The sequence below is a fragment of the Nomascus leucogenys genome, chromosome 12 (genome assembly GCF_006542625.1).
Source record: "Nomascus leucogenys isolate Asia chromosome 12, Asia_NLE_v1, whole genome shotgun sequence".
Taxonomy (NCBI): domain Eukaryota; kingdom Metazoa; phylum Chordata; class Mammalia; order Primates; family Hylobatidae; genus Nomascus; species Nomascus leucogenys.
The window spans coordinates 83,634,633-83,661,996 of NC_044392.1; the positions used below are offsets into that span (position 1 = coordinate 83,634,633).

The 27,364-nt window shown below is 35.6% G+C and overlaps 1 protein-coding gene across 12 annotated transcripts in view; it reads left to right on the forward strand.

Moving 5' to 3' along the window:
• ZNF644 (zinc finger protein 644) overlaps positions 1 to 27,364 on the forward strand; it is a 108,405-nt gene that overhangs the window by 36,617 nt on the left and 44,424 nt on the right. For 9 of the 12 annotated variants that reach the window (XM_003260037.4, XM_003260036.4, XM_030825055.1 and 6 more), the window contains one exon: positions 3,436 to 3,496. In XM_003260037.4, coding sequence (XP_003260085.1) covers positions 3,475 to 3,496 — 22 coding nt within the window. In that variant the 5' untranslated portion in view covers positions 3,436 to 3,474. Of the gene's footprint in view, positions 1 to 765; positions 789 to 3,132; positions 3,497 to 27,364 lie in introns of those variants that run through there. The other 3 variants (XM_030825059.1, XM_030825063.1, XM_030825062.1) reach the window with 2 other exon arrangements.

Below are 27,364 nucleotides of genomic sequence, written 5' to 3' on the forward strand. Positions count from 1 at the left end.
AGAATTACCATATGATATAGCAGTCCCACGTCTGGTTATATATCTAAAGGAATTGAAATCAGTATGCTGAAGAGGTATCTGCATGTCCATGTTCACTACAGCATTATTCACAATAGCTAAAATATGGAAGCAACCTAGGTGTCCATCATTGGATGAAAGGGTAAACGTGGTATATATGCACAATGGAATACTATTCAGTCTTAAGATAGAAAAAATTATGTTATTTGCAACAACATGGATGAACCTGGAGGACATTATGCTAAGTGAAATAAACCAGGCACAGAAAGACAAACACCATGTAATCTAACTTACATGTAGAATCTAAGAAAGTTGAACTCTTAGAAGTAGAGAGTGAAATGGTGTTTACCTGAGGCTGGGTTGGGGAGTGGATGGGGCAAGAGGAGATGTTGATCAAATGGTACAAAGTTTTATTCAGGAGGAATAAGCTTTAGTGATCTGTTGCACAGAATTATGAAATACAGTAACGATGCATGTATATTTTAAAATTGCTTAAAGAGTAGATTTTAAGTGTTTTACCACAAAAAAAATAAGTGTGAGGCGATGGATTTGTTAATTAGCATGAATTAATCATTCTGCTATGTAACCATATGTCAAAACATCACATTGTACCCCATAAATAGATAATATATACGACTATTATTTGTCAATTAAAAATTAATAAAATAAAAATAAAGTGTCTAAAATGTGCTGGTTTAGGTTTGTGGGGAACAAATGCAGTTAAAAGTTTTTTTTTTTTTTCAGATTTTGGAGAGTACGAGCAAAGCAAGGTAAAATTAAACAGCTTAAGTCGAAGTTTGTATGTGTGTGGTGTTTGTATATGCCTTTATTTTTTATTGTAAAATTTGCATAACAAAATTTACCATTTTAAAGTGTACAGTTCTGTGGTATTTAAGTATGTTTATATTGTTTGTGCAACCATATGTAGTTTTTAAAACATGCATTGGTCTGCTAGGACTGTCATAAAATACTACAGACTGGGTGGCTTACACAACAGAAATTTATTTTCTCACAGTTCGAGAGATGGGAAATTCAAGATTAGGGTATTGGCAGGTTTTGTTTCTCCTGAGGCGTCTCTCTTTTGCAGAGGGCCTGCCCTCTGTGTGTGCATACCTTGTGTCTCTTAGAATGATACCAGTCAGGGTGGGCGCCGGTGGCTCATGCCTGTAATCCTAGAACTTTGGGAGGCCAAAGCGGGTGGATCACTTGAGGTCAGGAGTTTGAAACCAGCCTGGCCAATGTGGTGAAACCCTGTCTCTACTAAAAAAAATAAAATAAAAAATTAGCCAGGCATGGTGGTGTGTGCCTATAGTCCCAGCCACTTCGGAGGCTGAGGCACGAGAATCACTGGAACCTGGGAGGCAGCGTTTGCAGTGAGCCTCCGTCTCAAAAAAAAAAAAAAAAAAAAAGACACCAGTCATATTGGGTAAAAGCCTCATAAGTTACCTTATTTAACTTGATTCCTGAAAGGCCCTCACTCTAATGTAAATTTCTGTTATGTAAGCCACCCAGTCTGTAGTATTTTATGACAGTCCTAGCAGACCAATACAGTTCGTAACATCTTTTATATAGAGGTGCTTCCAGTTTATCTCCTTGAGAACCTGCTATCTTCAGTGTATTAATTTCCTGTGGTTGCTCTAACAAATTACCACAAACTGGTTGGTTTAAAACAATAGAAATTAATTCTCTCACAGTTCTGGAGGCCAGAAGTTCAAAATCAGTATTATTGGGCCAAAATCAAGGTGATGGCAGGGCTTTGTTCCTTCTGGAGGGAGGCTGTAGAAGAGAATCCATTCCTTGCTTCTCCCTGATACTGGTGGGTGCTGGCATTCCTGGCTGTGGCCCATGTCCTTCCAGTCTACAAAGGCAGCATTTTCAGTTCTCTCTGCCATGTCTTCTTCTTCTTCCTCTTTTTTGGAGACGGAGTCTTGCTCTGTTGCCCAGGCTGGATTGCAGTGACATGATCTTGGCTCATTGCAACCTCCGCTTCCTGAGTTCAAGCAAGATTCTCCTGCCTCAGCCTCCTGAGTAGCTGGGACTGCAGGCGTGTGCCACCACGCCCAGCTAACTTTTGTATTTTTAGTAGAGATGGGGTTTCACCATGTTGGCCAGGCTGGTTTCAAACTCCTGACCTCAGGTGATCTGCCCACCTTGGCCTCCCAAAGTGCTGGCATTACAGGTGTGAGCCACTGTGCCCGTCCTCTCTGCTATGTCTTCTCATTGCCTTCAGTGTGTGTCTCGTTCTTATAAGGATACATGTGATTGCATTATGGTCCACCCAGATAATTCAGAATAATCTTTCCTCTCAAGATCCTTAATCATATCTACAAAGACTTTTTTTTTTTGCCATATGAGGCAACATTGTCAGGTTTCAGGGATCAGGGTGTGGAAATCTTTTGTGGGGCGATTGTTCAGCTTATCCCACTCAGTCGTTTATAGCAGACTTTTAATGTTCTTACTTTGATTTTATAGTTTAGTGTTTAACAGGCCCCTATGTCCAGTTCTGGGTTGCTGGGGCATTGGGTGGCAGAGAAAATATCTCATCTTTTCTAGATACGATGCAGAAAATTCTAGGTCTGTTGTTCTAAGAAGGACATATCAGAGATGATAGTGAGTTTGGAAATAAAACAGTTAAAGTAATCTAGCTTGAGAATGGAGGTAGGTATGGTGCTATTTTTTAAAGAATAGAGAATTTAGAAGAGTCACAAGCTAGTTTCAGGTATGGGGAGGAGGAGATGTGTAGAGTGTGGGACATACTGAGTTTTCAGAACTTCTGAAATATGGTAAAATTAGTAATGGTAGGTATATTTTTGGCAAATGCATGTTCAGTGGATTGTTGGAGTAGAAGTCACTTTATACTAGATTAAAGATTAAATTGAAGTTGGAGAGTATTGATACATTCTATTCTCTAGAATAATGATGCTTGGCATTTAGTAAGTACTTAATCAGTGTTGGCTATTATGATAATTACTATTAGTATATACTTTTATGTGTTCCAATACTATAACATTTTTGTCTTCAGCTGTTTGGTGTATGTCTTGATATGTACATAATATTAAATACTGATCTAGAAAGATGTGTGTTTTGTTAATAATTATTTTAATTATTGCCATTGCCATACTATTAAAATTAATGAAAACAATTTATTGTAGAATTTAAAAAAAAGAATTAGAAAGTTTCGATTTCTCATTTGAATAGATTATTATTTCTCAAAAAAAGCAGTGGGGTTGGGGGGCACTTAGCAATAGTTTCCTAAAGATTAAAATGATCGTATTCTAGTTGAATGCTTTTTTTGTGTTATATCAAGAAATATAATTTGGTTTGTGGTTTTTCTTTAAAATAATAGTGCATTGTAGCTATAGTTATTCATGCCTGAAACAAAAAATTAAACATTGGTCTTTGTGTGTATTCTTTCAGGTTTGATTTAATTTTGGATGAGATTGTTCTTGCAACAAGATGTTAATAAGACAAAATCTAGGTAAGTAGAAGACTGCTTTGTTAAATGTACATATCAAGGTAGGAATAATACAAAAAATTTATGTCTTAAAAATGTGGTGTTGAGTTCAGAACCAAAGAGTTTTTAAATAAAATTTCGAAATGCAAATAATTGACTTTTTGACACACTTGGTTCAGTTGATCTGATAGGAGTAAAATTACAACTATCAAATTGTGGAACTAAATTTTTAGTTTCCTTCTTTTGTGTTAAGGTTAACTAAAGCATTCAAGTTTCCAGTGAATATTCTAACATGTTAGAAAATCAAGTTAATGTTTGGTACAGCCACTCTTATTGAACTCTCACCACTTCAGTAAGACATTTATTGTGTCACTTTGTTGTTCTCTCCTTTGTTGATAAAGTATATGACAGTCATTGCTTTTGTGAATTTTGCTTCATTGTTACTGTTAAGGAAGCACTTTCCCAAATGGGTTAAATTTGCCAAATTGTGATTTCTTTCTGTTAATATAGTATTCAAAATTGTAAATTATTGTTTTAATGTTTTCGTAGTGGGTGTCTCTACTGAATGACCTCTCTAATATAGCATTCTGATTAGCTTTCTAAGGCTGTTCACTTTCAAAAAATTGAATTGGCATCATGTACTTTTGGTCTGGTATGTGAAAGAATGCTTTTTAATAATATGAGCCGTTGACATGTTTTAAAAAGATACATTTACTATTTATTGGTAAGTGAATATGGCTTCAAAACAGAAACAAGGGAAAAAGAACACTGAAAAAATTGGAGTTAACTTGGTTTTCCCTCTAACCAGATGTTTCAGCTGTCAAAAATTTGCTGATCTCAATGTTTGTTAAAGAAAAAAAAAGTCTAGGATGAAAAGTGCTGTAGTTCAGTAATATGCACTGAAGGAAATCTCATTGTCAGTGGTTTGGGCATGTCGGTGGTTTGGGCATGTTCTGAAGCAAAATTCTGCTTTTATTGCTATTATATAATAATAACAGTAGTGGTAGTTTGAAGAGTACTTATTGTGCTCTAAATTATATTAAGTGCTTGTCATACCTTATTGATTGTTATAGTACCTCCTCTTGTTGTGTAGAAAAATTTTATTTTTTGCTTTATAGTGGGCTATTTTTCTTTAGGAATAATAATTTACTTTTGTAGCATTTATTAGAGATAACACTTGCCTATGTATCTTCTTAAAGTGGAGAAGAAGCCAGACTTTTCTACTTGAAGGTCTTATTAGGGATTTGTTTTCTAGTTGAATATACAGTGTCTGTTAAAACTTTTGTTCTGATTTTCTGTGTTTGATATTGCTTGTGGGATGACAGTGGTTTAACTTATTCTGACCTTATTTTTCACCATGCTTATATATGTAGTTTTTTCTTTTTTATTATGGTATAGTTTACATATATATGGTAACATAAAATTTGAGGTATAGAGCTGAATGACTTTTCACATACACATTCATATATGTAACCACCATCTAGATCAAGATATAGAACATTTCATTACTTTAGAAAGTTCCTTGTGCTTTCCCCACTTCCAATCCAATAGCCTTTTCCCCTGAAGTAATCATCTTTCTGAATTCTGTCAGCATAATTTAGTTTTGCCTGTTTTTGGATTTTATATATAGTATGTACTCTTGTACATCTTGTACTCTTGTATGTGGCTTTTTCATTCAACAGAATGTTCTTGAGCTTCATCTATGTTGTGACTATATCAGCAGTTCATTATTTTTTATTGCTGTTTTATTTTTAGTAATATTCCATTGTATGAACACACTACAAAGTATTTATGTTTTCTCAGTGATTTGTTTATTGGATTCTCCATATCTCTGTTCCTACTTGCTAACTTTTCTATACTCTTTTCCTTCTTCTACCTGTCTCTTTAATTGTCCCCCATCACTTTCAGAATAAAATGTAGTAAACCTTATAACACAGCATGCAGTTATCTCACTGTAGCTGTGTCAGAATGCTGAGGATTATATGAATAAACTAAGTATGATGTTTCATATTCCTAGTTCTAGTCCTAGGTACATTGTTGTCACTTTCCCTCAACCCCATGCCTCCCCAATTGCCAGAGCCCTCTCTGCTGGTTGTCAGCTTATCTTCTGAAATAGCCTATCTGAAGCATCATCTGATCCTTTAAGCCAGGCCTGGCCGTAGTTTGTCTTCTTTATTAGACTATGAGTTTGAAGGTAGATACCATCCATGTCTCATTTATCTTAGCACCATGCTGGGAATACTGTGTGCATTCAGTAAATGTTTTATTAAACATAGATCAATGAAAAGAGTTCTTTTCTCCCAGGCAAATAGAGATTCAGAATGCTAGCTGGAATGGGATGGGGGCATTGGTACTTCAGTTGCTGTTGGGCCATAGGAAGGAGCCACTGAGGATAATCCAGAGACAGCATTATAGACATTTTAGAAAGAGAAGTAAAATATTTCCCAAGTCTTCCTTCAATCCAGTTGAAATACAGTGGCTAGTAAAATATTCTTAATTCAGACCTAAAGTAAGGCTGTCATTGTTGATTTTGATTAGTATTTCCAAGTGGAGGTATTAATCCATGTTGCAGAAATTTGAAGTGTTTGCTATGAAGAGTATTTTCTTTGTGGGTTTGTACTAGTTACTTCTTTAAAGCTTTTGAAAGGTTAGACTAATACAAATAGACAATTGGAAACACTAGTCACACATGTAAGAAGTGAAGAAAACTTTTCCTCATTCTCTGAAGGTAAAAAACTGTTAGGATGGAGGAAGAAATTATAGAATCATAGCCTGGAACTGTGGTAACATTTTTGAGTCCCACAGCTCAGGAAGCTTGCTATTTGTTGAACGGTATTTAAATTTTTTTGTTGTTGTAGATATGTAATATAACATATATAAACAATATACTTTTTTTGTTTTGTTTTTGAGACGGAGTTTCGCTCTTGTTGCCCAGGTGGGAATGCAATGGCGCAATCTCGGCTCCCTGCAACCTCTGCCTCCCAGGTTGAAGCAATTCTCCTGCCTCAGCCTCCCAAGTAGCTGGGATTACAGGCATGCAACACCACACCCCGCTAAATTTGTGTTTTTTTAAGTAGAGATGGGGTTTCACTGTGTTCGTCAGGCTAGTCTCAAACTCCTGACCCCAGGTGATCCACCCTCAGCCTCCCAAAGTGCTGGGATTACAGGTGTGAGCCACTGCACCCGGCCTAAACAATATACTTTCTTAAGAAATAACACACTTCTTAAATTTTAAAGCAATTCGACTAGTGGTTTTTTGGTTTTTGTTTTTTTTTCTGTGTTTGAAATTTGGCTAGTTGGGTTGGCTATAGTAATCATCTGGAGATTTTTATGCCTGAAGCTTGTTTGCCCTCTAGCAAGTCCAAAGCAAGAAGAGGTTCTTCCTCACAGGGATCAGTTTGTTGCTTTTCCTTTCTGCAGCTTCTGCCATAATGTTTGAACACAGAGTTGGACATTGACATTTTCTCATGCTGTTCCTTCTGTCTTCCCACAAGGATTTTCTTCGACATAGATTCTTACCGTATATAGACCTTGGTTCTTTTTTTTTTTTTTAATCCTAGTTGTGAAGTATTAGTCCTATTGTTGGTTAGAGTTGAGGAGCCAGAGAAATTTAACCTTGAGATTGCCTAACTTACATGTCTCCACAAAGATTTTAGACTAATTTTTCTTCTCAGAGGCTGCTAGCTGTACCTCCATTGCAGAGTCTTTGTCTTCATTTTGTGCTTCAATATTTAACATAGGCAGCTGCTGCTAAGACTGCAGAATCCCTGAATCCAAGGATTTGAAATTCTTTATGGATATTTGTCTTAGATTAATTTGTCTAATTTCTAACTTAACCTCTCTGTACTTCAGTTTCTTTAGTAGCACTGCAGATGTGCTGCCCTTTGTTGTAGCATGAAAAAGAAAACTTTTTAATTAATAAAATTCTTTGTCCTTCATTCTAGATGAGATTGTACAACATACATTGACCCTTTCCAGCTGTATTGCCAAGTAACATTTAGTATTTAGTATTTCACTTTTTTTTTTTTTTAGACAAAGTTTTGCTGTTGTCGCCCAGGCTGGAGTGCAGTGGCACAATTTCGGCTCCCTGCAACCCCCACCTCCTGAGTTCATGCTATTCTCCTGCCTCAGCCTCCTGAGTAGCTGGGACTACAGGTGCATGCCACCACACCTGGCTAATTTTAGTATTTTTAGTAGAGATGGAGTTTCACTGTGTTGGCCACGCTGGTCTCCTGACCTCAGGCAATCCACCAGCCTCAGCCTCCCAAAGTGCTGGGATGATAGGCGTGAGCCACTGCACCTGGCCACATTTAGTATTTTCAAAATGTAAATTTTTTGTAAAAGTCACATGTGACTTTATGAGCAAATAGTATAGCCATGTTTAAAGTAAAAAGTAAAACTCTTCTCTCCCACCCAGCACTGTACTCCCCATAAGTTACCAAAAATAGCTGGTATGTATTCTACATCTTTCTCTTTCTGCTCATCAATATATTTTGGACATTTTTCCATATATGTACCACATTTATTATAACTGTTACCTTATTAATATTTAGGTAAATCTCAGGATTTTTTGCCTGTATATAAGTACTGCTGCAATATATATTTTTTATTATATCAATGGGATATTTTTGCAGTAAATTTTTTTTATATCAATGGGATAATTTTGCAATAAATATTTTTGATTATATCAATGGGATAATTTGTAGCAGTAGATTGCTGGATCAAGCATATGTGCCCTTTAACTTCTGATATAATAAAACTGCAATGAGATTGTACCACTTAATATTCTTATTGCTAGTTTATGAGAATATCTGTTTTCCCACATTCTGCTAAATATTTGTTTTATCCTTGCTAGTCTAATTGGTGGAAAGTGGTATTTATTTTACTGGGCATTTTTTAAATTGTGAAAGTGCTTAAAGGTTTGAAATATCACCTTCATTACAACTTAAGTTCTATTGGAGAATATATGTGAAGATTTTTATTTTTTACTGTTAAGTCCATCAGTTCCATCAATTAACATGCCTTTGTGTTTTAGGTATTACAGTCAAAGTTATTTAATATTGAATAATCGGATTATTTGCCTTTTTTTCCCTTCATACTGTTTTTTTAGGATAAATATTTCCTTATGGTAAATTTTTTTATAGTTTGCTACAAACTAACATCAGCATAGCCTGTAAATAAAAAGAAAATAAAAGCCATTACTAAATATTAGGTTCATTAAGTCTGGATTAATAGCAGACTGCTTAAAATCTGTCGTCTTTTACAACTCAAGCATTAAAATACTTTGCTTCTTTGCGGTTATTTTTTACTATCCTTATTATGTATGATAAGCTACAGTTACTAGTCTTAATTCCAGCTTTAATGTGAGTGAACTCCTTTTTTTTTAAGTATCTAATTTTAGAAAACTTAAATACTTAAATTTACAACCAGAAAAAAAGAGCTGAGAAAATCCTTAATGTTACTGTGATGGATTTCTGTGAGTTATTTTTACAAATTGGCATATTTTGGTTTTTTTTAATAGTATTTTCTAGTGTGATGCCTTTATTCCTAGATATGTTTAAAGTAGTATGCCATATTATATAAGGGATTTGAGCATCTGTGGATTTTGGTATCTAGGGGGGTGTCCTGCCTGGAACCAATCCCCTTCAGATATGAAGGGTCAACTGTATATCTGTCTCTCTTGATCTACATCTCTTAAAACTCACCCTTGGTTTCACTGTGCTGTTAAGTTTGTTTAAAGGGAGGCTACATTGTTCTCTTTTGAAGTTGAGCTGTCAGTAGTTTTTCCAAAGAAAGTTTCAGCCATGCTTTTGTTTAGTATAAAAGTTTCTATCCAAATCTGAAATGTTTTTAAACCTAACAAAGGCTAAGTGGCAAATATCATTCCAATATGTGAACAGGAAACCATAAAACTGCTCCTTCAGACCAAAGAATTTTGCCATGGCTATACTTTAGCCTTCTATGATTGGTCTAAACTGTAAATAAAAGTGCTAAATAAAACAAGGCATTCAGTAAGCCTTTATTGAAGTCTAATATTCTAGGCACTGTGCTATATGTTAGGGATGCATTAGTTATTAGAATTCCCAGTACCATGCAACTAGTTACAGTACAAGTGATGAACACAATACTGCCAAGTTTGAGTGGTATAGTGTAGTAGTAGGCCTGAGGAGGATATTTTTAAAAGAAGTCAGGAAAGGCTTCATAGAGCAAGATACCATTTAGAGTTGAAAAAAAGAATAGAATTTTGACCTTGGGGAAATATGGGCAGATGGGGCATGAACTAAAGCTCTTATTTTAGTTGCTAGACATTATTTCATAAAAACAGTTTCATTTAATTGGATGTCCATATTGCCAGAGTTACTGGCAGTTTCTTAAATGTACTGAAGTTCACATTTTACCACAGCTTAGGAATTTATATTTGAACTGTTTCCTTGTGCTATTTTTTCAAACTGTTTAAACAAGTTTAATTTTTTTGAATCCACCAAGAAATAAATGATACTGTGAAAGCCTTCATACTCATCATTATTTTGATTATTATAATGTTACACTTAAGGGTAAGAGATTCAGAAATAATGAATGACTGGCTTGAGGTCAGGTAGATAATTGCAGAAACAGAATTGGAACCTAAGTCTTCTGACCTCTGATTTACTATTCTTTTGAGATGACCATTAAAGTAGATATTTGAGGCCAGGCACGGTGGCTCACACCTGTAATCCCAGCACTTTGGGAGGCTGAGGTGGGTGAATCGCTTGAGATCAGGAGTTCAAGACCAGCCTGGCCAACGTGGTGAAACCCTGTCTCTAATAAAAATACAAAAATTAGCTGGGTGTGGTGGCAGGTGCCTGTAATCCCAGCTGCTTGGGAGGCTAAGGCAGGAGAATCACTTGAACCGGGGAGGCAGAGGTTGCAGTAAGCCGAGATCACGCCATTGCACTCCAGCCTGGGAGACAGAGCGAGACTGTCTCAAAAAAAAGTAGATATTTGAAACTTTTAGGGTCTTGTAACTAGGCCGAAGCCCGTGGGCTCAGTAAATTTTTGTTTACTATTGATTCATCTGATGTTTTATGAATTGGTGATTGTAATTAAGTTGGTTTTAGATCACACTTTATTAGTCTGAGGAGAAAAGATGACTAAATATGTAATTATAATCAAGTATCATTAGTACTGTGATAGTCTCTGTTCCTGGAAGGCAAGGGCCATGTCTGTTTTATTTATTAAAATATATTCAATACTTTAATATAGCTAATACTTTACTCATCGTAGACATTTAATAAATATCTATTTAATGACTGGATGGAAATATGGCAAGGCTTCCCAGAAGTGACACTTAAACTGAAACTTGGAGGAACTGTTGGTGATTAATGTAGATAAAAAATATGGGGAAGGACTGTTAGCAGAAGAAATAGCATGTGCAAAGGATGAGAGGTAACAGAAAGGGAAGATTGCTGGGACTGAAATAAATGTAAGTTTTGAATGTAGAGCTCACCATGGGGTGTGGGTGTGGAGAGTGGCTAGTGTCAAGAGATTAGACGAGAGAGTAAGGCCGGGCCATTTTATTGAGGCTTTTATAAACCGTTGAAGGAGTTTAAATGTGAGGAAATGATTTTATTCTATCTGTTTTAGCAAATAAACCTAATTAAAATGGGGAGAACAGATCACAGGGAAAGCTAGATTGGATTCAGGATGACTAGTTAGTATGGGGAGCATGCTGGCCTGACTTGAGAGTGGTAGAAGTGGGGATAGAAAGATGTGGTTGGATTTGAGAGAGATTTAGACAACAAAAGAGACCAGCTTTGGTGGTTAATTGTAATGGAGGTGGGAGTAGGAGAATAAGAAAGGAGTTAAGTATGACTCATGTTTCTAGCTGGGGAGTAGTGCTATATTATTCACAGATAGGAACCGTGAAGGAGAACATTTGGAGAGAACAAGAGCTACATTTTAGATGTATTAAGCTTTAAGTAGCTCAGGGCTTCTGAGTAGAAATGTCAGGTGGCAGTTAGATATGAGACCTATAACTTGAGATGTGAGAATCGTCAGCATGAAATCTTAATGTCCCTTAAATTCTTTTTTTTTTTTTTTTTTTTGAGACAAAAGTCTTGCTGTATCCCTCAGGCTGGAGTGCAGTGGCGCGATCTTGGCCCACTGCAACCTCCACCTCCCTGGTTCAAACGATTCTTATGCCTCAGCCTGGGATTATTGGCGCCCACCACCATGCCCAGCTAATTTTTGTATTTTTAGTAGAGATGGGGTTTCGCCATGTTGGCCGGGCTGGTCTCGAACTCCTGACCTCAGGTGATCCACCCACCTCGGCCTCCCAAAGTGCTGGGATTACAGGCGTGAGCCACCACGCCTGACTCATTTTTTAATTCTACAGTCTTTCTGCAAGATATTACAAAGCATGTTTATACATTAAATGTTCTATTGACCTAAAGATTGCTCCATGTAGACTTATGAGCTGCTGTTTTTATTAGAGATTCTGGCCTCTGCTTATTGTTAATTAAACAAGATTTGATACCATTAGTGAATAATTATACTACTGATGGCAGAAGTCTTACCAAAAATATTGAATGGCTAAGGGTGTACTGAATGTATTAAATCTTAGATTTATATTAGTGTGTCTAGGTAGCTGAATATAAATCCTAATATTTGATAATGCAAATATTTTCCACCCTGAATAGCAAAGTTTAGGTTAAAGTGATCCTGCAGTCTTTAGATTAATCATGATTCAACAGACTATTAGCATGAAAGTTACACACAACAGCATGATCTTGCCTACCTTGTTAACCATTATGTGCTCACTGTCTAGAGCAGTTCTTGGCACAGAGGTCCTCAATATTTGTTGAGTAATCAATATTGACATACAATGCTTTACTATCTAATCAAATTGTATTTTTGATCAGGTTACAGCGATGGCAGACTGACTTGTTTAGTTCTTATAAAGAGTCTTATCCCCAACTTAAGGAATTATATTTTTATTTGAGCAATATTTTTCCCCTTAAATTGCCCTGTAACTGTTCTTATTTATGCCACCTTCCTTCTATACACTTCGCTTCCAACAAACGGACATATTTCTCTTTCTAATCAGAACATTTTTACTGACATTTATGAAACGTCTTCTCCTAAAAACAGTTTGGACATTTTCACTTGTGTATTCTGACATCACCATGTCTAATGGTGATTCATCACCTTTGCTTTTCAAAACCTATTCTTGCTAATGTGATTACCATTCTCTCGTCATCAAGCTCACAATCTCTCCAAATATTTGTATTGCTTACCTTCTGTTAAAAAGATTTGGTTAGTTACTAAGTCTTCTTGCTTTTACTTTGGCGATACAGCATGTATTTATCTTTTTCTATTCCCATTGCTATTGTTGTTTGCACGTCTGTTACATTCATCTTGGATGATCTATGTTCATTTCATTTGGATAAGACCATTTGATTAAACTTTTTGGGAAGTTACCTTAATTATATTACTTGCTCAAAAACATTAACTACTCTTTAAGGATAAATTTTAATTCTTAGGTATTATATCTAGGAGCTTCCAAATTTATGTTCTAATCAATAGTTTTATCTCCTACTACTCTTTAGTAAGCATTTTGCTGCAGCCTAACTGATTATCATTGTTATTTGAAAAAACCCTCACACTTTCATCTTTACTCATACCTTCTTTACCAGTCTCATCCTCAGTTTATCTCTACCCTTGAAATCTAACTCATCCAAGAAAGCTTAGCTCAAATCCTGCCTCTGCCTTGAGGGGGTGACGTAGTACCTGGTATATAGGATGTAGTTCTGATATATTTCCTCACCCATCCCTAGATTCATGGTGGAGATCTCTCTAACAAAGACAAATTAACAAGAGAAGTGCATACAAATTTACTTAATAAAAATTTTGCATAGCATGGGAGACTTCAGATATGAAGACTTGGCAAAACAACAGAAAGCTGTGTTACTATGGACAGTCATACAGGAGTATGATTAGAGGACAAAAGGGTATGATCTAATGGTGATAAACTGGGGTGGACTTAGCAAAGCCTGTTTGTTCAGATTCTTCTTGGCATCTCTATGTGACACATCTATAGGGAGACCTATCCCATAAGAGTTTTAGAGAGAAGGGAGAGAAAGTCAAAGAATGACTTTCCTAGATTTTATGGCTTACTTCAGGGGAGAAGAGAATGAGAAAGTCAGAAGAGAGACCTTCCTGTTTCTGCTGTTTTCTCAAATGCCAAGGTGCTATATTTTGGGGGTAGCATTTCCTACATCCCATTACTAGGAAGTCACTTTCTCTTGATATTTATGGTTGTAAACTGAGCCACCTATAAATTGAATGACTTAAAAGTATCACAAGATAATGAAGTGCTAAATATTGACATCTCCTGCAGCACCCTCTATAGTTGATGGGCTCTTCTATTTTTTAAACTGGTAAAAACAAAAATCGTGGTTACCTTATATATATATATATATATTTTTTTTAACAAAAGTTTATATGATGTTTACTCTTTCTACACTTACCACAGATATTTTTGTCTGATGGATTAAAAATCAAAACCATGATAAATACAGACTTATTTAACATTTATATAGTGCTTACTACCTGCCAGGCACTGTTATAAGTACTTTTTAAATATTAACTCAATCCTCATTTTACAGATAACAAAACTAAAATATGAGTTTAACAATGGAAGAGCTAGGATTTGAATGGGGTAGTTTAACTTGAGAGTCTGTGCTATTAAAGCCTTATGTTATACTGCTCTCAACAGAGTGGTAAAATAATTTAGTAAATATTAAAATAACTCAGTGAAATAACATAAGAAATATTACACAGGAAAATACATAATTACATGTATACTCTTATTTTATTATACTCTCACCCATTTTTTCCACCCCTCAGGTTATTCTGGAGCAAATCCAGACATATTTGTTATTTATTGATCTCCACCTCATCCCCATTGGTAATTTTTTTCCAGTTGTTTTTTATTATGGTAAACTATACATAACATGAAATTTGCCATTTTAACCATTTTTAAGTGTACAGTTCAGTGTTCCTATATACATTTATAATGTGCCCTCATCACCACCATCCATCTTCATAACTTTCTGTCTTGCGAAACTGAAACTCTATACCCGTTAAACAACAATTCCTCCTTTTCTCCTGCTCCTGAGGTCCTGGAAATCACCATTTTTCTCTCTTTGAATTTGACTACTCTAAATGTCTCATAACCAGAATCATACAGTGTTTGTGTTTTTCTGACTGGCTTATTTCACAAGTGTGATGTTTTCAGGGTTCATCCATGTTACAGTATTTTGCAGAATTTCCTCCCATTTTAAGTCTGCATAATATTGCATCGTATGTTTGTAACACATGTTGTTTATTTGTCCATTGGTGGACACCTGTGTTGCCTCCACCATTTAACTATTGTGAATAATGCTGCAGTGAACATGGGTGTACAAATATCTCTTCAAGACCTTGCTTTCAATTTTCAGAGATACATACCTAGAAGTGAAACTGCTGGATCATATGGTAATTCTATTTTTAGTTTTTTGAGGAGCCACCATAGTTTTCTGTAGTGGCTGCACCATTTGACATTCCCACCAACAGTGCACAAATGTTCGTGTTTCTCTCCATCCTTGCCAACACTTGATATTTTGTTTTTTGTTTTTTTGATAGTGGCTATGATGTGTCATTATGGTTTTGATTTGTATTTGTCTAATAATTAGTGATGTTGAGCATCTTTTCATATGTTTATTGGCCATATGAATGTCCTTGGAGAAATGTCTATTCAAGTCTTTTGCCCATTTTTTAATCATGTTTTTCTGTTGAGTTGTAGTTCTGTATATGTTCTAGATATTAATCCCTTGTTAGATATATGATTTGCAGAGATATTTTCTCCCATTCCATTGGTTCTCTTTATATCTTTTGTTGCACAAAAATTTTTACATTTTCACAAAGTTCAATTAGTCTTTGTTTGCTTGTTTAGACAGAGTCTCATTGTGTCGCCCACACTGGAGTGCAGTGGTACAATGACTTGGTTCACTGCAACCTCTGCCTCTGGATTCAAGCGATTGTCATGCCTCAGCCTCCTGAGTAGCTGGGACTATAGCTACTTACTTGCATGTTTCATTGTTTTCCAGCCTTTACACTGTATGCTTAAAATGCAAAGGGAATAATATAAGAATATAAGAATAATGAGAAGTAATACTTGGAAATGTTCTGAGAAATGATGAAAAAAGGGCCTGGTTTCTATCTGATTGAAAAGAGGTAAGACTTGGGAGAGCAGTCAGACTCCCTCTCTGCTTCCCACCTCTTCTCCTCATCCCCTCCCCTAAGTGCCCTGGCTAGGAATTCTAGTACAGTGTAATGTAGAATCGGGCTTTTCTTGCCCTGGCGTGGTGGCTCACACCTGTAATCCCAGCATTTTGGGACCTGAGGTGTATGGATCATGAGATCAGGAGTTTGAGACCAGCCTAGTCAACATGGTGAAACCCCATCTCTACCAAAAATACAAAAATTAGCCAGATGTGGTGGCATGCACCTGTAATCCCAGCTACTCAGGAGGCTGAGGCAGGAGAATCACTCGAACCCTCTGGTGGAGGTTGCAGAGAGCTGAGATCACGCCATTGCACTTCAGCCTGGGTGACATAGTGAGACTCTGTCCCCCCACCAAAAAAAAAGAAAGAAAGAAATGTTTGAATATCGCTTTTATTATATTGAAGTAGTTTCCATCTATTCCTAGTTTGTTGGATCTGTTTATTAACAAAAGGATATTGAATTTTGTCTTTTTTTTTTGCATCAATTGCAATGGTCATGGGTTTTGTCCATTCTTTTGTTAATGTGCTGCGTTACATTGTTTTTTTTTATGTTGAACTATCCTTGGATTCCAGAAATAAATCTCATTTGGTTATGGTGTATAATACTTTTAATGTGCTGTTGAATTTTGTTTGCTAATATTTTGTTTGAGGTTCTCAATCTCTTTTCTACCTGGATAAATGAAGGCATACAGATAATTTTCATAATAAAGCCATACTACAGTGTATATTTATAGTTCAGTGCAATGTAAGTGATAGTTTTTTTTTTTTTTTTTTTTTTTTTTTTTTGAGATGAAGTCTCGCTCATTTGCTAGGCTGGAGTGCAGTGGCGTGATCTCGGCTCACTGTAATCTCTGCCTCCCGGGTTCAAGTGATTCTCCTGCCTCAGCCTCCTGAGTAGCTGGGACTACAGGCATGTGCCACCACGCCCAGCTAATTTTTTGTATTTTTAGTAGAGACAGGGTTTCACCATGTTGGCCAGGATGGTCTCGATCTCTTGACCTTGTGATCTGCCCTCCTCAGCCATATATTTTTTTTAATAGATAATCACTTATATACCCTGGTATTTGGTTGTATATGCTTCACACTAATTACAACACTTTATAATCATATGATATCTGAATTCTAGACCATTGTTTTCAATTATGGCTGCACATTACAATGTCAAAGGAGATATTCACACACACACATACACACACACCATTGCCAGAGTCATTTAGATTGGAATTTTTCAGAAGGCCACTGAACATTAGTAGTTTTAAAAAAGTCTTCAAGTACAGAAATATTTAAAAATTCTCTAGATTGTTTTGGCTACAAATACAAGTTTTATGGGGTGCTTTAAAAAGTCTATAGGCCTTGGTAAAGTGGAATCAAATTCCAGGGGAGGAGTTGCACAATCTGTCATTTTTAAAAGTTTCCCAAGTTTATCTGAAGCACAGCTAGGTTCTTAATACTGGTCTAGAATTTTCTCAGCCACAAGAAAGGATAGTTAGCAATTTATTTTGATTAAGATCATTTGCAAGGGCCCTGAATACAGGTTTTCTATTGTATGGGCTGAAAGGAGATCCATATGTTTTATATGTCAATTATACAGGAGCTAAGTTGTTTACTTAAGGAAATTGACGTGTTTATCCAGATATTAATCTAATTGCTGTATACGGTTGCAATAATATGAATAGGCAGGACCACCAAATATTTTCCTAGGCAAACTTGTTATGTCTAAACTGGTATTCTGCTCACATCTCAGCATTTAGCATAAAGCATGTTGGAGATGACCTTAGTTTTGTGTTTTCAGAAGGTAGAAATAGTTGTGTATATCACAGTAGAACTTAAATGCAGTGTGATTTAAAACATCTCATTTGTTCTGCCAAGTTGAGCATATTAGTCTGCTAGGGCTGCCATAAGAAACTACAGTAGACCTACCTAATCCGTGGGGGTTACATTCCAGTACCTCCAGTGAATGCTAAAACCTCAGTACAGAACTCTATATGTGCTGTTTTTTTCCTACATATACATATCTGGATAAAGTTTAATTTATAAATTAGACACAATGAGAGATTTAAAACAATAATAATAGAACAATTAAGTAAAGTAAGGTTTACTTAGCACAAGCACTACGATACCTAGACAGTTGTTTTAATAACTAAGATGGCTAATAGATAGGGAGCATCTACAGCATGGATACACAGGACAAAGGGATGGTTCATACATAACCTGGGTAGGATGGAGCAGGACAGTGTGAGATTACATCACGCTACACAGAACTGTGTGCAATTTAAAAGGTTTGAATTATTTTTGGAATTTTCGATTTAATATTTTCAGACCATAGTTGACTGGGTAATTGAAACCTCAGAAAGTGAAACTGCAGATAAGGGGTGACTATTGTACCACAGACTGGGGAGCCTAAACAGTAGAAATTTATTTTCTCACATTTCTGGAGGCTAGAAGTCCAGGATCAAGATGTTAGCAGGCTTCGCTTCTCCTGAGGCCTCTCTCCTTGGCTTGCAGATGGCTGTCTTCTCCGTGTGTCCTTACATGGCCTTTTCTCAGTGCATGCCCATCCTTGGTGTCTCTCTGTAAGTCCTAATCTTCTTATAAGGACACCAGTTAGATTGGATTAGGGCCTACCCTAATGGCTTCATTTTAACTTAGTACTAGGGCTTCAACATATGAATTTTGGGGGGAACACAATTCAATCTGTGACATTGCATTTAAAGTGTTGTTCTTTATAGCGAATGAATTAATGAGTGGAGTTAAATTATTTGGAATTATCAGATGCTGCTTACTGAAGAAAATTTGCCAAAAATGATGACTTTGATTTTTGTAATGAATATTTAACCATACTTTTAGAATGTAATAACAAGATGTGGTGCATTGAGTCAGATGTGTGACTTTTGGTTTGCTGTGGCAAGTAAATAGGATAAATGCATCTAGATGTGCATATATGCATTCAAGGTATACTGATAAATTTATCTATTTATCAGTATATCTATTTATCTGTATATATTGAAAGATATCCTTAAAGTATTCAGGAAAAGAATTATAAATCTGAAAGAGAGTTACAGTATACCTTATTTTATGTCATCTATTATACAAAGTTATTTAAAAAATTTATTCAACCCACTTTAAATACTACTGTGATATTTAAGGAAACAGTAAAAATTTGTACTGTCTGTTAAAATTACACAGTTTAATCTGGAGATAGTCATTGTTTAGGTACCAGAAAGCTAATGATACAACAATAAATGTGACAGAGATTTAAATTTTCCTTATTTTCTCAATTCAGAGAAATAGTAGTGGTATTAGAACCATTGTAAAAAGTCTGTTTATCACACATCACATTAAAATGAGAGGCTCCCCCCCAAAACCAAAATATATTAGAATGCTTATATACAGTTTAAAAGGAAATTAGCTAGTTGACAAATTTTTAATTTGGGGGCAAAAAGTTGCCTATGCAATACTGTATTTTGATATTACCCTATTGTAAATTATATCTCATAGGCAGCCTTTAAGTTTTCAGTGCATATCAATACATTTACATACATAGGAAATTTTTTAAATTTTTCTGCAAATTCCTGCAAAATAACTGATGATGAGGCATGTGAGTTAGGTATATCACTAATTGAGATAAGGTGTATAGTGACAATTTCTATTACTTTTCATGCACTTTTAAATTGATTGCATGATTGAATATTAAAATAAGCTTGGATTTTTTTTTTTTTTTTTTGAGATGGAGTCTCACTCTGTCACCCAGGCTGGAATGCAGTGGTGCAATCTCAGCTCACTGCAACCTCCGCCTCCCAGATTCAAGCAATTCTCCTGCCTCAGCCTCCCTAGTAGCTGGGATTACAGGTGCCTGCCACCGCACCTGGCTGATTTTTTTTTGGATTTTTTTTTAGTAGATTTTTTTTTGTATTTTTTTTTAGTTTCACCATATTGGCCAGGCTGGTCTCGAGCTCCTGACCTTGTGATCCACCCACCTCTACCTCCCAAAGTGCTGGGATTACAGGCGTGAGCCACCGTGCCCAGCCATAAGCTTGGATCTTTTTGTGCACTCACTGGTGGCTAGGGGCAGGCTACCCAGAAATATGCAATGTGTCTGATGAAACCAGTTGAAGTTAATAAAAGGAAAATTTGTTGTGTTTAATTCCTATAATTGACTGATTTCAGGGCTTTGTTCATTTATAGTCAGCCTGTGTTGTCTGTGTTCCTTCATTAGGTTGACTACTACCTTTTAGTTGTTCAAAACAGCATATGCAATAGAAGACATGGTTCCCATTCTCTTGGAATCACAGGGAAGGTTTTTGTTTTTATACTTTGGAACTTAGGTCCATTAGGAGAGAGAAATCAATAATCATCAGCTGAATATTTGAAAGAGTTCTGAAAGGAACAGTTCTGTAAGAGCATATGTCAAAGGAACTTGACACAGAGTGGGTTGAGGAGAGCTTCACAGAGTAAGTGACCTTAAGAGCTGTGATCTGATGAGATTATAAGTTAAGGTTAACTAGATTTGTGCGATAGAGGGCTGAGGATTCCAGACCAAGGGAACTACATGTACAGAGGCCCTATGGTGAAGAGGAACATGTTTGGGGAATTTGAGAGGAGGACGGTACTTTGGATCACTGAGAACTGATGGGAGTAGAATCTGAGACTACAGTGGAGAGATAGGCAGGGCCCAGCAAAGCCATTTCAACTGTATAAAAGATTTGGGATTACATCCTGAGAGAAGGGAAAATGTGTTTTACAGAGAAGTGGAAAGATGACTCTGTCTATGGTGCAGAAAATGATTAGAAAAGGGAACAGTAGATGCTACTTAGAAGTCAGACATGCATTAACTTTAAGAAACTCTTTCTGCTTATGATAATGAACAAAAAAGTAGTCACAAATTGTGTTCAACACTCTAGGCACTATTTTGGATGTCAAGGGTACATCAGTGAGCAAAATATGTCTCTGTTCTCAAGAAGCTTTGTAGTGGGGAGAAAAAACAAATGATCAAATAATGTATCAGGTGTTAGTACTATAAAGAAAAATATCAGCAGAGAGGGGCATAGAGAGTTACTAAGAGTGCTGTTCTAGTAACTTTATTTTGGATGGTCTACGAAGAACTAAGAAGGAGATGGACACAAATGTCAAAGAACGGATCCATATGTATATTTGGAGGAAGAACTTCAGGCAGAGAATATTAAGTGCAAAATAACCGGAGCATAGTCGAGAAATAGTAAGGCCAATATTAGTACATTGAGAAGGAGAGTTGGGGCCGGGCACGGTGGCTCATGCCTGTAAGCCAGACACTTTGGGAGGCCGAGGTGGGTGGATCACCTGAGGTCAGGAGTTCGAGACCAGCCTGGCCAACATGATGAAACCGCGTCTCTACTAAAAATACAAAAAATTAGCTGGACGTGGTGGCTGGCACCTGTAATCCCAGATACTCGGGAGGCTGAAGCAGGAGAATCGCTTGAACCCAGGAGGTGAAGGTTTCAGTGAACCAAGATCATGCCATTGCATTCCAGCCTGGGCAACAAGAGTGAAACTCCATCTCAAAAAAAAAAAAGACAGAAAGAGAGTTAGTGGAAGATGGGGTCTAGGACAAAGTGCATTGGATATGAACTATATGACTCATTACTTATATCAAAATTTAGTCCTTTTTTGCTGATAAAATTTTATGTAATTAAAATAGTATTCTGTTATTTTACAACTTTTAGGAACTATTTTTTGTCCTCCTTTTAAATAAGAAAAATATACAAAAATTTCAGAAAAGAAGAGGAGTGTTAAGGGTTGAATTATATCCTCCTCCAAATTCTTATGTTGAAATCCTGTCCCCCTCTACCTCAGAGTATAACCTTACTTGGAGATATAGGGTCTTTATAGAGGTAATCAAGTTGAATGAGGTCATTAGGTTGGGCTTGTCCAGTTATCACTGATGTGCTTATAAAAAGGAGAAATTTGGATACCAAGACACTAATAGAAAGAAGACGATGTGAAGAGACCTAGGAAAAAGATGGCTCTGTACAGGCCAAGGAGAAATCTGAAACAGATCTTTCCTCACAGCCGTCAGAAGGAACCAGCCCTACTGATACTTTTGTCTTGGACTTCCAGTTCCCAGATATTTGAGCCAATAAATTTTTGTTATTAAAGCCACCAGTTGCAGGACTTTGTTAAAAGGCAGTTCTAGCTATACAGATCCAGTATAGCTTTTTCTGTTATCCTAGCAAATTAATACAGATATTAACTAAAAAGCAAAACGTACTCTCCTCACTCCTTCCCCATACTTAACAAGGGTAACAGATTGTTACAAAACGTTCCAGGTCTTTTATTGTGTTTGTGTGTATGTGTGTGTGTTTCATTAATTTGTAAAGCAACTTATGTCTTCTAAGGAAATATGGGGAATTTAAAAACAACAAGCAACAAAAAGTAAATGCTACAGCATTATATAATATTTCCTTGCCTTCCAAGAAAATTTGTAACTCTAAAACTAAATTCTATCACAAGATAATATACACAACTCTTCCAAAAAAAATTGACCTCTTTTATTTTTAAAGTTTCATACTAATATACTTCACAATCTTATTTAAATTTGTTAAAAGATTGATTTTTCCATTCCAGTATAATATTCCAGTATAGCTTTTTCTGTTGCTTCAGTGTGGTATTTTGGAAAAAGAATTTGTCACCACTTGGTGGCACTATGTGGCTTAAAAATGAATCACATTGTATGCAGTTAACTATACTGTTCTAGGTAAATGATTAAATTCAGAGGGTAACTGTTGATACTGAGCAACTTAATATAGTAAGTGTTTGATTCTTTTGTAAATAAAATAATAATTGGTATTGTAGAGTTTTATTAAAATGTCATGGAATATAAAAATATAACCCAAGGCTTAGTTTGGTGGGTAGAGAAGTATATAAATTTTTGATACAAACCTCCCTTAGGTCAGGTGTCATTTGTCATTCTGTCTTAATGTCTAGACATTTGTCTAAATGTGAGAAAATAGATTTTTAATATTAGAAGCAAACATCTTCAACTTTAATAGTAATTAATGTTTTCCAAGGTATGTATTTTATTTTCTCTTATATAAACTTAAGAAATTGAAATTTTTTCAAATGATTAAGATACATAAAACTTAAAGGAAAACAGAAAAATTAAATATATTGAATGATGTCTTCCTGCAGCATATTGAAAAATCAAGCAGTCTTTTTAAAGATACTGTATTTGTTTCATTTAATTAGATAAAGGATCTTGAAGTATAACAAGAAAGTTATTTTGTTCCAGACATAATTTTTGCTCCCTAGCAATTGACGTCTGATACCATAATTGTTACGGTATTTGTGTAATGTATTGTTTTCTAGGGTCACATGTAGCATATAAAAGATGGTGCTCTGTGTCTTTTTAAAAATTTAAATACAATATGTACAGGAAAATGCATGAAGCGTAGGGTACAGCTCAGTGAATCACCGCAAAGTAAACACTCCATGACCACCACAGATCGAGAAATAGAATACTGCCAGCAACCCAGAAACCCCATATGTTTCTTTTCTCAGTCACTATCCCTGTTTTTTCTTTCCCAGATTAACCACTTGCCTGACTTCAAAGAAAATAACTTTGTTTTTTACTTGTTTTTGAAGTTTTTCAGAAATAGAATTATACAGAAGTATTATTTTGTCTAGCTTATTTTGTTCAACATTATGTTTGAGAGTTGGGAATTTTGTCAGATGTCACTATGGTTCACTTGTATAATTTTATCACAATTTGTCATGTTACTGTGGGACATTTGGGCTGAATAATGCTGCTGTGAACATTCTTGTACATGTTTCTTGGTGCATATGTGCAACATTTATATTAGGTGTATACCAAGACTAGAATCTGGGTTATTGGTTTGACCAGTGTATGTTATGTTCAAATTTAGAAGATGACACATGAATTGCTTTCAAAATGGTTGTATCAATCACATCAAGTATATGAGGATTCCTGTTGCTCTGTATCCTCACTAACACTTGGTTTTAATATCTTTAATTTTAGTGTTCTGAAAGATGCATTTCCCTGATCCAAATGGAATTGAATACCCTTTCATAAATGTGCTGGTTGTTTGGGTATCCATTTTTGCAAAGTCTCTTCTCTCCTCACCACCTTAACAAAATTACTATTGAGCTTTCTGTTTCTATCTTACTGGTTTATAGGAATTATATAGTTTATGCATACAGCCCTATTTTTCCTATTGGGGTTTCTGTACTTTTCCTTTTGTTTTTAGGAGTTTTTATATGCTCTAAATACAGACTCTTTGTTGGTTACATTTAAAATACATCTATATTCCACTTTGGCTTGACTTTCACCTTCTTAATATTATGTGTTAATGAAAGGAAGGTTTTAATTTTAGTATAGTCCATTTTGTCATTGTTTGCTCTTATTGTTAATGCTTCTGTTTCATTTAAGAAGTCTTTCCTTGCTCCAAGGACATGAAGATATTCTCTTATGCTCTGAAACTATGCTTCTCAACTAGAGGCAGTTCCCTCCTCTCTAACCACACATCTCCCACCATCTGAGTAGGACATTTGGCAGTGTGAATACATGTTTAGTTTTTATAACTGAGTGAGTGGAGTACTCTGGTCATCTAGTGAGTTGGGCTAGTGGTGCTGCTAAATATCCTACAATGTACAGAATGCTAAGCATCTTACAATGCACAAAACAAACATCTAGCCAGGGTGTCACTGGTGGTGAAGTTAAGAAACATTATCCTAGGATCTTTATTATTTTGCTTTCTACCATCTACCTAGAACTTATTATTGTTTATTTTGTATATTGTTTATTATGTATTTAGATCTACCTTCTATCTAGAACTGATTTTTGTATAATGTGCGAGGCATAGAATCACCTTTTCTTACATGTGAATGTATGTTTTATATGACATCGTTTATTAAAAAGATCACTTCCCTACTGCTCTGTGGTATCACCTTTGGCATAAATAAAGTGACCATATACATATGGGTCTGTTTATGGACTCTGTTTTTTTTCCCCCGTTGGTCTACTTTTGTCTATCTAAAGCACCAACACTATGGTATTTTAATTACATGGCATTATAATAATAATAATAATGTCTTTATATCCACTAAGGCCTACCTTGTTCTTCTTTCATTGCTTTCCATAAATTTTTAGTCATATCAGTTACATAAAATTGAATCTATTCATTGAGATAGAGTTAACATCTTTATGATATTAGGTCTTATAGTTCATGAGTGGCAAATTATCCATTTATTTAGCTCAGTGAGACTGAAATTCTTTCTTCTCAGGATCCCTTTGAACTTTTTAAAATAACTTTTATTTATATGATTATATCAGGTTATTTGTTGCTTATATCAAGGTTGTTTCTCAGCCTTGGCACAATTGACATTTTGGGCCAGATAATTTTCTGTTCAGTGGACTATCTGTGGATGGAGACTATCTGTGCATCATAAGATTTTTACCTAGGCTCTATTCACTAGATGCTAGTAGTACTCACCCAGTGTGACAGCCAAAAAGTCTCTAGACATTTCCAAGTGTATTGATTCCAGTTGAGAACAATATTTACTGCTTTTGAAATTAAACAAATTTTAAATGTTTATACGTTTATTTTAATATAATAATATTCCATTACATGTTAACATAAATAACACCATTTTGAGAAAAATATACATTCCAGAACAAAATTTAGTGAGAAGAGTACCATTGTTTTACATGTTTTAAAAATCTCTTTAATGTCTCACTTAATAGAAGACATTTGGATTCTTATACTTGCTTCAGTTCAGATATCATACGTTATATAGCCTCTGGAAAACTCCATTGTATACTTGTGAGAGAATGGCAGTGAAAAGGCAAATAAGGTGTTAGTATTATTATGAAAATAGTTTTGTTTATTGAAGATCCTCTAATAAGGTCTTAGGGATGCCCCCTGGGCCCCACAACTCACACTTTTCAGACCTCATGTCCTAGAGATCACAACATGCACCCTTGACCTAATTTGATCAAACTGTTAATAAATTAAATTAAATAAATTAGATTAGATTGATAATTTGCTAACTTAATTGTTTTATTTTTCCAGACAATGCAAGAAGCCTAAAACACTTTAATCTTATTCATTTCCTTCCATACTGTACCCCTTACTCAACTTATTTGCTACTATACTCTTGTGTTTTTAAACTCCATATATATTTTAGCCACCATGAAACATCATCATTGTTTTGCTGTATAGATTTACCTACATATTTACCACTTGTATCGCTTTTTATTTTTTCCTCCCTCTTCATTTCTTCATCTGTGATCATTTTCTGTTTTTGAAGAACACTTTCTATTGTACCCTTTAGTGTAGGTCCGTAGTGAGAAATTCTCTTCGTTTTTGTTGTCTGGTCATGTTCTGTATTTCACCCTCACTTTTGGATGATTCTTTTTTAGGATTCTGAGGTGGCAGTTATTTTCTTTTAACAAGGATGTTACTCCTTTGTTTTCTCTCCCTTTTGTTGTTTCTGTTGAGAAATTGTTAAGTCTTGTCAATGTCCTCCATCCAAAAAGACTAGCAAGAACACCCGTAGTTGAGCACATTTTTTACTTGTTGCAATGAGGGAGACCACACACTAAAGGGAGCTTTAGGGTGTCTTACTAAGAGGATATTAGAAGGAACCTATTACAGGATTTGGGCTTTGGTTGAGTAGTTTGGAGACGGTCTAAGGAAGTGGAAGTTTGTCCTAGATTGGGTGTCGTCAGGACATGGGACATTTTATGATTGGCTATCTTTCTTTAAACGGAGGTAAAATTCACATTACATACGATTAACCATTTTTAGTGTACAATTCATTGGTATTTGGTGAACAGTAGTCCCTCCTTATCCATAGAGTGTACATTTCAAGACTGCCAGAGGATGCCTGAAACTGCAGGTAGTACCAAACCTTATTGCTGTCAGTCAGACACGTTTCTGTTCATGTCTTTCACCCATACATTTAATGCCTTTTCTCTTTTACCTAAGCTCTTAAAATGCACCATGTTCATAACTTTTGCAGTTTGAGGTGCGACAGGAAAACTCGCACAAACTTCTTTTTCCTTCTTCGCAATTCAGAGAGTAGAAGATTTGTTCTTACTGTAGATCTTAGCAACCTTAGAATTTTTTTTTCTCTTCTTATTGAGAACTTTCACCTTTTTATGTAAAAGAAACGGCTTACAGCTTCTCTTTGACATGTCTGAATTGCCAGTATCACTACTTTTGTGCTTTGGGACCATTATTAAGTGAAATAAAGGTTCTTGAACAAAAGTACTGCAATATCATGACAGTCAATCTGATAACCAAGATGATTGCTAAGTGACTAATGGGTGGAGAACATATACACTGGACAAAGGGATTATTCATATCTCTCTGAGTGGGATGGTGCAAGATGTCATCAAGCTCCATAGAATAGCAATGTAAAACCTGTAACTTGCTTATTTCTGAATTTTCCATTTAATATTTTTGGACTGTGGTTGACTGCAGGTAACTGAAACTGTGAAAAGTAAAACTGTAGATAAGGAGGGACTACTGTATTTACACTGTTGTGCAACCACTAGCTCTCTAGTTTCTAAAGTGTTTCATCACCCCAT